The sequence below is a fragment of the Narcine bancroftii genome, chromosome 3 (genome assembly GCF_036971445.1).
Source record: "Narcine bancroftii isolate sNarBan1 chromosome 3, sNarBan1.hap1, whole genome shotgun sequence".
Taxonomy (NCBI): Eukaryota; Metazoa; Chordata; class Chondrichthyes; order Torpediniformes; family Narcinidae; genus Narcine; species Narcine bancroftii.
The window spans coordinates 157349566-157361770 of record NC_091471.1 but is presented as its reverse complement, the minus strand read 5'-3'; the positions used below and the strand labels follow the sequence as shown (position 1 = coordinate 157361770).

Here is a 12205-nt window from a genome sequence, read left to right as displayed (position 1 = left end):
TAACAATGAGATGAGGGAAGAGTTGGCCAATGTGGTGTGGTGGGAGAATTGAGGGAACAGAAATTTTTCAGTGCTCAGAAAAAAATGTATACACCAGTTAAAAGCAAGGACAGAAAGGGTGGGTAGAGCCAGTTTAGCTAACGAAGGAAATGGAGAAAGTCATCAAATTAAAGACTTGTTCATACTAAGTTGCCAAGAGTAGTGGGAAACTGGAAGATTGGTTCTTTGTTGCTTTTTAAGTTTTCCCATAAAGGAAGGGAAAATAGATTCTGAAAGTAAACTAGCACAAAACATAAAGACTGATAGTAAAAGTTATGTAAATTGGAAAAAGATGGCTAAAGCGAATATAGGTCCCTCAAAGATGAGAGGGGAGAATTAATATTGGGTAGTGCCAAAGTGGCCAAGGCCTTCAATGGTTTTTTTGTTGGTCTTCATGGTGGAAGATGTGTATGACATGCCAAAGAGAGGCGTTAAGGATACCATGGGAGTTGAGTACCTCATTTGAATTGCCATCACTAAAGAGGTAGTGCTGAGCAAACTAGTGGTCTGAAGGTAAATAAGTCCCTTGGTAGTGATGGGATGCATCCTAGGGTGCTGAAAGAAATGGTGGGAATTGTAGTGGAGGCATTTGTAATAATTTATTAAAATTCTCCAGACTCTGGGTAGTTGCCGGCAGATTGGAAGACAGGAAATGTCATGCCACTTTTTAAGAACATAAGAAATAGGACCAAGAGGAGGCCATCCAGCCCATGAAGCCTGCTCGGCCATTCAATGAGATCATGGCTGATTTGATGTTGGGTTCATCTCCATCTACCTGCCTTTTACCCCCATATCCCTACCCCCATACCTACTAGGTAAAAATCAATCCAACCTTGTCTTAAATAGATTTATTGAGATAGCTTCCATTACTTCAATGGGCAGCGAATTCCACAGATTCACCACCCTCTGGGAAAAGCTTCATCTCTATCCTAAATTCTCTGCCCTGAATCTTGAGGCTATGTCCCCTAGTTCTAATCTCTCCCATCAATGGAATCAACTTACATATTTTTATCTATGCCTTTCATAATTTTATATGTTTCTATAAGATTCCCTCTCATTCTTCTAAATTCCAGCAAGTACATCCCAGATAATGCAATCTCTCCTCATAGGCTAACCCCCTCATCTCTGGTGAACCTCCTCTGTTTCGCATCCAAAACCATTACGTCCTTCCTAAAATAGGAGACTAGAACTGCACTCCAGATGCGGCCTTACCAGTACCTTGTACAGTTGCAGCATAACCTCTCTGCTTCTAAATTCAATTCCAACATTTAATTTGCTTGCTCCTCCTCCAAACCAACCTTTTACGATTCCTACATAAACACTCCCAGCTCCTTCTCCAATAATTTTCCATTTAAGTAATAATCTGATCTTCCATTTTTCCTTCCAAAGTGGAGAACCTCACATTTACCAACATTATACTCCATTGGTGAGATCCTTGCCCACTCACTTAACTGATCTATATCTTTCTACAGACTTTTCGTATTCTCTGCACAATTTGCTTTACTACTCAATTTGGTGTTATCAGCAAACTTAGATACACTATACTCTGTTCCCTCTTTCAGTTTGTTTATGTAAACGGCTGGGGGCCCAGCACCGACCCCACGACACCCTGCTTGTCAACCAGAAAAACACCCTGTACCAACTCTCTGCTTACATCACCCCCATCTCTATTCATCCTTATCCTCTGTATAAGTCTTTTACATGGCATCTTATCGAACGCCTTCTGGAAATCCAGGTAAATAACTGCTCCCCTCTATCCACCATGCTCGTTAAATCCTCCAAGAACTCCAATAAATTTGTCAAACAGGACCTGCCTTTGCTGAATCTAAGGTGTGTCTGCCTGATGGATTCATTTTGCTTCAGATACCTCGCTATTTCTTCTTTAATGATAGCTTCAAGCATTTTCCCAACTACAGATGTTAAACTAATTGGCCTATATTTCTCTGCCTTTTTCTTACATCCATTTTTTAAATAATGGTGTGATATTCACAGTCTTCTAATCCATCAGGACCTGCCTAAAGTCCAGAGAATTTTGGTAAATTATCACCAAAGCCTCTATTATAACCTGCCATTTCTTTCAGTACCCTGGGATGCATTCCATCAGGACCAGGGGACTTATCCATCTTTAGACCCTCAAGTGTTCTGAGTACTACCTCTTTAGTGATAGCTGTTACATTCAGGTTACTTCCCATCACATCCACAACATCTGTCTTTGGCATGTTTGATATTTAAAAGATGATGTCAACAAAGGCAGGTACTGTTGACCAATTTGCTTAATGACTCCACTCAGGAAAACACTTGAATCTTTCTTTTAAAGGAAAATCCAAATAGGAATTTTTCCACCAGGCAGACACAACATTGATTCAAAAAGAGCAGGTCATTTTTGACAAATTGAATATATCATGAGTGCAGTGGATAGAGATGGATGTTGTATGCTTGTAGGTGTTCAAGAACGTGCCATATAAAAACATCCATAAGATCAGGCATGGCGTAGGTGGTGAAGTATTAGAAAGGATTGGTTAACCAATAAGAGGCAGAGTTGGAATAAATGGGTGTTTCTCTGGTTGGCACTCAGTGCAGGGATCATTGCTGGGCCCACAACTGTTCATGATGCACATTAACAATGTTGAAAGGGGAAAATGAGTGTAGCATATGCCGAGTATACTAAATTGAATGGAAAAGCAAATTGCGCAGAGGACAAAGAGATCTAGATTAAGTGAGTGGGCAATTATCTGGCAGATGGAATATAATTTTGGAAGAGGAAATAGAAGAACAGATCATTTAAATAATGAAAGACCTTCTGTTCAGCAGAGGCATCTGGGAGTGCTTGGCCATGAATCACAAAGGATTGGTTTGTAGGCACAGCGGGTTATCAAGACAGCAAATGGGATGTTGGCCTTTATTGCTAGATAAATTGAATTTGAGAGCAGGGAGATTCTTCGGCAACTCTACAGGGTGTTGATGAGGCTGCATCTGGAGTACTGAGTGCATCTCTGGTCTTGTTTGAGAAAAGATGTACTGGCATTGGAGGCGATGCATATGAGATTCAGCAGGTTGATTTTGGAGATGATAGGGTTAGCCTATGACAGGGGTGGCCAGAATTGCTTAATATAAGAGCTACATACATTAAACTTATAACCATATAACCACTTAAAGCACAGAACAGGCCAGTTCGGCCCTACTAGTCCATGCCGTAGCAAATCCCCACCCTCCTAGTCCCACTGACCAGCACCCGGTCCATACCCCTCTATCCCCTTCTATCCATGTAACGATCATATAACCATATAACCACTTACAGCACAGAACAGGCCAGTTCGACCCTACTAGTCCATGCAAGATGTTAAGATGTTTGAGAGCTACAAGACATGAAAAAATATTGCATATAAGTTTTTACTCTTACGTGCATACTTTGTTACAAAAATGTATACATTTTAAGAAAGACATGTATGTAATATTACTTTTTCATGTCTTTCTTTGGCTTGGCTTCGCGGACGAAGATTTATGGAGGGGGTAAAAAGTCCACATCAGCTGCAGGCTCGTTTGTGGCTGACAAGTCCGATGCGGGACAGGCAGACACGATTGCAGCGGTTGCAAGGGAAAATTGGTTGGTTGGGGTTGGGTGTTGGGTTTTTCCTCCTTTGCCTTTTGTCAGTGAGGTGGGCTCTGCGGTCTTCTTCAAAGGAGGTTGCTGCCCGCCAAACTGTGAGGCGCCAAGATGCACGGTTTGAGGCGTTATCAGCCCACTGGCGGTGGTCAATGTGGCAGGCACCAAGAGATTTCTTTAGGCAGTCCTTGTACCTTTTCTTTGGTGCACCTCTGTCACGGTGGCCAGTGGAGAGCTCGCCATATAACACGATCTTGGGAAGGCGATGGTCCTCCATTCTGGAGACGTGACCCACCCAGCGCAGCTGGATCTTCAGCAGCGTGGACTCGATGCTGTCGACCTCTGCCATCTCGAGTACTTCGACGTTAGGGGTGTAAGCGCTCCAATGGATGTTGAGGATGGAGCGGAGACAACGCTGGTGGAAGCGTTCTAGGAGCCATAGGTGGTGCCGGTAGAGGACCCATGATTCGGAGCCGAACAGGAGTGTGGGTATGACAACGGCTCTGTATACGCTTATCTTTGTGAGGTTTTTCAGTTGGTTGTTTTTCCAGACTCTTTTGTGTAGTCTTCCAAAGGCGCTATTTGCCTTGGCGAGTCTGTTGTCTATCTCATTGTCTTTTCTAAACTACTAATTTGTATTAGCTTCAATAATCACATATACCAAATGTTCAAAATCCTGACTGATTTTCTGTGGAAATCTCTGCCCATGGAAGCAGTAGAGGCTGCCTAATTAAATATATTTCAGATACAGTAAGAAATGTTTTTCCATCACAGGGGAATTACGGGTTATGGGGAAAAGACAAAGCTGGGTCCATGCCCAGATCAGCTGATCTCACTGAATGTAGGAGCAGGCTCGATGGGCAGGATGGACAACTCCTGCTTTTGTTTCTGATGTGTTCTCTTCAGAAATGCTGCTCCCACTGGTCTCTGCAGATCGCTGCTCCATTGAAGCATCCACAGCTGAGCGCACAATGTGGGAAGCGACCTGATACGGAGCTGTGGTAGGGCAAGGTCAGGGGGCCCACAGTTCTGCTCATCCCCATCCCACCCTCTGTTCCCCTCTTCCCAGTCACCGACGGGACAGGAAGCAGCAGTTGGGACTGAAGGAGTGGTCTAACCTTTGTGCTGCTCAATGCTGACTCTCCATCCGGTGGGGCCAGTATCTTATTGAATGGGAGAGCAGACTTGACAGACAAGGTAATAAACTCCTGCTCCTATTTCTTGTGCTCTTTGCTAAAAAACTGTTACAATGAGTTGTGTATTTAATATATATACATACATACATACATATATATATATACAATTTAAAAAAACAATTATGTCTTGGAAATAGCAAGTTGAAAGTTGATAATTAAAATGGGTTGTCACGCAGTGTCTTCTTAATTAATTTATTAAATTTTTGAAGTGTTTTCACTCTTCATATCCTTGCAGCCTTTCACAATGACTGGACTGGAGTCAGATGTTGACCCTGATTCTGCATTAACCAAGATTATACAGTTGGAAAACAGAGTATCAGCATTGGATGATGAAAATCAAATGTTAAAGGTATGTTTTAAATTGACCTGTTGTCTTGTTCCAGATGTTAAGAGAACTGCAGAGCTCTCAACCTGCAATGTGGTTATATTGCTTGGGTGCTTCATTATGCCTGAGGTCTAGTCATCATGAATTTTAAGTATACTTGTTGAATGTCACACTGAATTTGCTATGTTGCTCATTTCACTGAAATGGAATGTCAAAACTTCAAAATGCTGAAGTTATATATGCAAACAGGTACTATGTTGAAATTTGGCAACTGGAGATAAATATTTGAGATGTAATGCATTTTGAATAGAAGGACCCTGGGAGATAAATCAACTAAATGGGATGGTTTGATCCCATTATATTGTGACAAAATTGTTGCTAGATTTGTCTTCTCTAGATTGAAGAGGACACTGTCACTTTCCTGATGGGGCAGTCATTAGTTTGGTAGGATTGGGCAATTTTCAACATTCTCATGTGAATGACTGTGTTGCATCTACACTGAAACAACTGTCTATAGGCACAGCATAGAGGCTACTGTCAGAATATCAGGTTCCATGCAAATACAAATGTTCCCACTGTCCACAAGCATCTAATTCGGAAAGAATATGCCAGGATTTTTTAATACTTCACCAACCCCATCTAAAGTGGGTACATTATCTGCCATCCATTCATTTCATTCGCAGCTCTGTAGTTTCCAGTATTGAATATTTCCAGGAACCTTTAGATAAATTCTTCAACATCCTCCTTTTATCTAGGCCGAATGTTCTGTTTCCAACTCTTCTCTGCTCTCTTCAGAATGTGTGGTTATATTTTATTTTTGAGTCCTGAGTGAAAATATTTTCCACATTTATCATAGAAAGCAAACCTTTTGGGGAAAAAAAGTGTCCATTATAATGATTTGGCATCATAGGTGAGAGAAGTTCACAGTAGAAAAGAGGCCGTTTAATTAAAAGGTCTGTATTGGCTTTGTCATTTTTTTTTGGCTTAGTTCTTGTGCCTTGTCTCATCAGTGGTAACCATCTACATTTTTATGTACTCTTTGGAATTTGCTTCCAACTCTTCCTGGTGGGAGAAAATTTATGCCTTTCCACCAAGAGAAGGATTTTTCCTTAGTCCTGCCAAAATAATTATGTTTTTAAATGCCTATCAAATTCTCTATTTACTCTGCTTGATTCTGATGAAATATTCTGCAGTTTGCAGGTTCAATAAGCTTAAGAAATTTTGCAAAAGGTGTGAGGTTGAAAGGATAGAGAATGGAGAAGATTACAGGCCCTTTGGCCCAAGATGTTTGCGTAAAACAGAATGTTCAAATTAAATGAAAACTAAGAAATGCATTATTTTCTCTTTCCCCTGAGTGTTTTTTTCAGGTCATTGGCCTGTTGTGAGCACTGGGTGTGGTTTCGTTGTTCAGATGAAAGTTTATCAACCTGAAATATTAACTCTGATTTCTCTCCCAAGAACTAAATAACATTCATTTTGTATATTTTTTTCCTTCAATATGTTTTTCCAGTATATTTTTTTTGCTGTTGAAGTGTTAATTTAGCTGGACCTGTCTCTATTATTTATCTGCACAGGGGCAGGTGAAGGTCTTGACCCAGGAGAAGAACTCCCTGGATGAACAGCTAACTTCCACTAATAGTACAGTTGTCATTCTTCAGACTGACAAGAGCAAACTTCAGCAAGAGGTGATGGAATCGAAGAAGGAGCAGGATGACCTGTTAGTACTACTTGCAGACCAGGACCAGAAAATCTTCACTCTGAAAAACAAGCTGAAAGAACTTGGAGAACCAGTGAGTGTGATCCATCAGGATTGGTTTTTTTGTCAGAAAAACCCTCAAGTGGGCATTTACTAAGTTAATATGGGTGTGGTACAGACATCGTGCTTGTCATATCTCGTCCTTCCATCAGACAGAAACCTGAAATCAGACTAACGCAGGATTGTTGTCATTGCCATTGAAATGCTGGCCACATTTCTGCGTGGACTTTAGTGGCTAGCTCTCAGTTGCTGGCTGCATCTCAGTTGCATTTAGAATACTTAAGAATTTGGATTGAAATTTGTTGAAATTACTGCAATTTAACAATGAATTAGAACTTGAAAAAAATTGTGCCTGCTTTGCCATTCCACAAGGTTATGGCTGACATCAGTGTCATTTGCCTTTCCTGTCTATGTATTCCTTAATTCCCTTCTTATTTTTAAAAAAATGTCCTTGGTAGCTGAGAAAATTGATGAAAGCAGAGCAGTAGATGTAGCTTAGTGGATTTCAGTCAGACTTTTGACAACCTACATGGTATGCTGGTTGACAAGATTAATGCAGAACAGATCTGAGGGATTTTGGCCACCTGGATACAAAATTAGCTGTGTGATGGAAGCATATAGTAGTAGACGATGGCCTTTTTAATCTGACTGGAAGTCTATAACAAGGATGTGTTGGGACCATAATGTATGAAATTAAAAATTTGCAAATGACATGATAGTTTATAGAGTTGTAGATAGTGAAGAAGCTTTTCTAAGGATACAACAGGACAGAGATCAGCTACAAGATTGGGTGGAGCAGTGGCAAATGGAATTTACTCCAGACTAGTGTGAGGTAATATGCTGTGGGAGGTCCAGTCTGGTCATAGGTGCAGAGTAAAAGGCAGCCACCTTTGGAGTTGATGTACAGAGAGGTCTTTGGGTACATCCATAGCTGTCTATAAGTGGCAGCACAGCTGGATAGGATAGTAAAGAAGCCTTCACAAGCCAAGACATTGAGTGCAAGAAATAGGGCATCATATTGCAAAATACAAAACGTTGGTTAAACTACACTTGAACTATTGTGTAGAGTTCATCACCCTACAGGAAGATAGCAATAGAAAGAGGGCCAAAGCAATTCACCATGATGAGAAACACAAAAGTTGCAAATGCTGTAACACTCCCCATTTCTACTTGATCCTGTCTGACCTGCTGAGTCCACCAGCAATTCTTTGTTTGCTGTAGATTCACCAGGATGGTTCTTGGAATGGAGGGGGATGTAATTATAAGGAGAGATTAGATAAGCAGCCCATGAGGCCGTGCTGCTCTTCACTCACAATTAACCTACGCTCCTCGTATGTTTAGAAGGGCAGAAGGGAGCCAGAGCACCCAGAGGAAACCCATACAGAAAAGGGGAATAACATACAAATTCCTTTCAGACAGTACAGGATTTGAACCCGGGATGCTGGTGCTATAACAGCATTGTGCTAACTGCTACACTCATCATGCTGCCCAGGTACTTGAATAGGAAAGATGTAGGTGATGTGGGCTTAATGTAGACAAATACGATTAGTGTGACTTGACATCAAGGCTGGTATGGAGGTGGGCCAAAAGACCATATTTTGTGCTGTACGATTTTTGAAAGCACTCTGCAACTAAGCATCCAACAAGACATTTACATTCTCCCCATTGAACCAATAAGCATGAGATCTGGCCCTGAGGCCCACTGTGTCCTGTCTGGTCAAAAGATGCCACCTGTCATGGTGCCATTTTCCAGTGCTTGGCCCATAGTCATCTATGCCATGGCATTTCAGGTGGTCATCTGAGTACTTATTGTGGGAGTGTCTGCATCCACCCACCCACCCAGGTTTCTAGTTATCAGCTTCTGTTTGGATGAAAATATTGTTCATCAAATCCCCTTGCTTGAACCTTGTTGCATTCGCCTCGGCTACGGGGAAGTTTTTCTCATCATCTAGCTCAAAACAGACACTTTGGCCTAATTCATCCATGATGACTGTGATGCCTATTTATGCTAATTACAGTTACAGTGTCATAATCAAAAGTAACTTTATTGTACACACAGGGGAAAGATGTCAAACGATACTTAATCACATTTGCTATTTAATGTCATAAACATTCACATCAGACCCAGGTTAGACTCCGATACCAGTGGCCACCCATCTTCTACTTGGTACGAGACAAGATCTATATCAGGATAAGCAGGCACATTGGCCACAAGGGTCATCAATATCATTGGCTACTTACCCTACTCTCCTGCATGTGTGTACACACAGGCAGAGACAGGGGCTTACAAATGCACTCCCGGTTCCCTGTACCAATGGGGGTGTGGCTCTCTACAAGCATTGCAGTACTACGGCTCAACTAAGTTCAGTGCACATCTTATCCATGATTCCTCCAGCGGTGTCTACTGTAGCAACCTGGTGTGGAGTGATGTCCAGGACTTGGACCAAGAGGCAGAGAGGGAGAACAGTCCCACATGTTGGAATTTAGACTGTTCTGAGCTGAGCATCTGCCCAATAATGATGCTGAATCATTTAAATGAGCCAGTGGTAATGTGTGCACTCATGGATGGCCGGAGTCCAACCTTGATTGGCAGGTTTCAAACAAGGAGGTCATGTGATTCTCCACAATCCACATATAACATTCCACCCCTTGGAAGTCCCATCACTTGCCAATTACTAAAGGGTTTCTAAACTACAACAAAGAAAAATGTTATAATAATAGAAAGTGTGGCTAAAGTGACACGATTCAAGAGGATCGTTATATATACACAAGTGCCTTCCATGTGAGGGACAAGGCACATCATCAGACTAATGATAATGTGGCTCATCAGCTCCCCCTGATGGACCAAGGTGCTGTGGGAACTGCTCCCCAATATGAGAGAGAAGGGAAAAGATAGAGAATTGTCTGTTAATTGACTCGCATGCCTGGTTTCTCTGGCTTAGCTGGCATACATGTGCACCTTTACTACCAAAAGTTGCGAGCAGACAGTGCAAGGTGCCCAAGCCCTCTCATGATTAGCGAGTCCCATGTATTGGCTTCACATTTTGGTGCTCTGTCAAGCACAGTACAGGCCCTTCGGACCTTGATGTTGTGTCAACCTATATATTTGTTGTAAAAAGAAAATACTCAACCTTCCCTACCATGTACCTTCCACTTTTCCTCCATGTGCCTGACTAAGAGCCTCCTCAAAGCCCCTAATGTTTCATCCTCCACCATCAACCCTGGCAAGGCATTCCAGGCACCCACTGTGTTTAAAAAAAAAACCTTACCCTGATATCTCCCCTAAACTTCCTCCCTTCACTTTGTACATGTGTCCTCTGGTGTTTGCTATTTCTGCCCTGGGAAACAGGTGCTGGCTGTCTACCCTATGTCTCATAATAATCTTGTAGTCCTTGCTTAAGTTTGCTCTCATTCTACACTCCAAAGAGCAAAGTCCCAACTCTGCTAACCTTGCCTCATAAGATGTGGTTTTATTGAGTTTAACATATAAATCTTGCATACAAAGTCCTACTAATCAAACATATAGCAGGTCATGTAAAGGTAAAGATTCCATTATTGTCATGCAATACTACATTTAGAATGTAACATACCTGAAATTCTTTAACTTTGTCTACTACTGTAAGGAAGACAGAGAATCACCACCTTTGTCAAGCGCCCCTCACAGAAATGAGGCCCCAGCGGGGAATAAACTTGCAACCCCACGTTTACAAGAAGAGTGCTGTAAGCACTGAGCTATTGGAGCCTCATGTCATATACTTTTTTGGCTTGGCTTCGCGGACGAAGATTTATGGAGGGGGTAAATGTCCACGTCAGCTGCAGGCTCGTTTGTGGCTGACAAGTCTGATGCGGGACAGGCAGACACGGTTGCAGCGGTTGCAGGGGAAAATTGGTTGGTTGGGTGTTGGGTTTTTCCTCCTTTGTCTTTTGTCAGTGAGGTGGGCTCTGCGGTCTTCTTCAAAGGAGGTTGCTGCCCGCTGAACTGTGAGGCGCCAAGATGCACGGTTTGAGGCGATATCAGCCCACTGGCAGTGGTCAATGTGGCAGGCACCAAGAGATTTCTTTAGGCAGTCCTTGTACCTCTTCTTTGGTGCACCTCTGTCATGGTGGCCAGTGGAGAGCTCGCCATATAACACGATCTTGGGAAGGCGATGGTCCTCCATTCTGGAGACGTGACCCACCCAGCGCAGCTGGATCTTCAGCAGCGTGGACTCGATGCTGTCGGCCTCTGCCATCTCGAGTACTTCGATGTTAGGGATGAAGTCGCTCCAATAAATGTTGAGGATGGAGCGGAGACAACGCTGGTGGAAGCGTTCTAGGAGCCGTAGGTGATGCCGGTAGAGGACCCATGATTCGGAGCCGAACAGGAGTGTGGGTATGACAACGGCTCTGTATACGCTTATCTTTGTGAGGTTTTTCAGTTGGTTGTTTTTCCAGACTCTTTTGTGCAGTCTTCCAAAAGCGCTATTTACCTTGGAGAGTCTGTTGTCTATCTCGTTGTCGATCCTTGCATCTGATGAAATGGTGCAGCCGAGATAGGTAAACTGGTTGACCGTTTTGAGTTTTGTGTGCCCGATGGAAATGTGGGGGGGCTGGCTGATGGAGGACCTCAGTTTTCTTCAGGTTGACTTTCAAGCCAAACATTTTGGCAGTTTCCGCAAAACAGGACGTCAAGCGCTGAAGAGCTGACTCTGAATGGGCAACTAAAGTGGCATCGTCTGCAAAGAGTAGTTCACGGACAAGTTTCTCTTGTGTCTTGGTGTGAGCTTGCAGGCGCCTCAGATTGAAGAGACTGCCATCCGTGAGGTACCGGATGTAAACAGCGTCTTCATTGTTGAGGTCCTTCATGGCTTTGTTCAGCATCATGCTGAAGAAGATTGAGAAGAGGGTTGGTGCGAGAACACAGCCTTGCTTCACGCCATTGTTAATGGAGAAGGGTTCAGAGAGCTCATTGCTGTATCTGACCCGACCTTGTTGGTTTTCGTGCAGTTGGATAACCATGTTGAGGAACTTTGGGGGGCATCCGATGCGCTCTAGTATTTGCCAAAGCCCTTTCCTGCTCACGGTGTCGAAGGCTTTGGTGAGGTCAACAAAGGTGATGTAGAGTCCTTTGTTTTGTTCTCTGCACTTTTCTTGGAGCTGTTTGAGGGCAAAGACCATGTCAGTAGTTCCTCTGTTTGTGCGAAAGCCGCACTGTGATTCTGGGAGAATATTCTCGGCGACACTAGGTACTAATCTATTTAGGAGAATCCTAGCGAAGATTTTGCCTGCAATGGAGAGCAGCATGA

At 42.9% G+C, this 12205-nt stretch overlaps 1 protein-coding gene across 7 annotated transcripts in view; it reads left to right on the top strand.

Moving 5' to 3' along the window:
- uso1 (USO1 vesicle transport factor) overlaps positions 1-12205 on the top strand; it is a 138373-nt gene that overhangs the window by 117227 nt on the left and 8941 nt on the right. For 6 of the 7 annotated variants that reach the window (XM_069925525.1, XM_069925524.1, XM_069925526.1 and 3 more), the window contains 2 exons: positions 5075-5188; positions 6739-6954. In XM_069925525.1, coding sequence (XP_069781626.1) covers positions 5075-5188; positions 6739-6954 — 330 coding nt within the window. The remainder of the gene's footprint in view (positions 1-5074; positions 5189-6738; positions 6955-12205) is intronic. The other variant, XM_069925529.1, reaches the window with a different exon arrangement.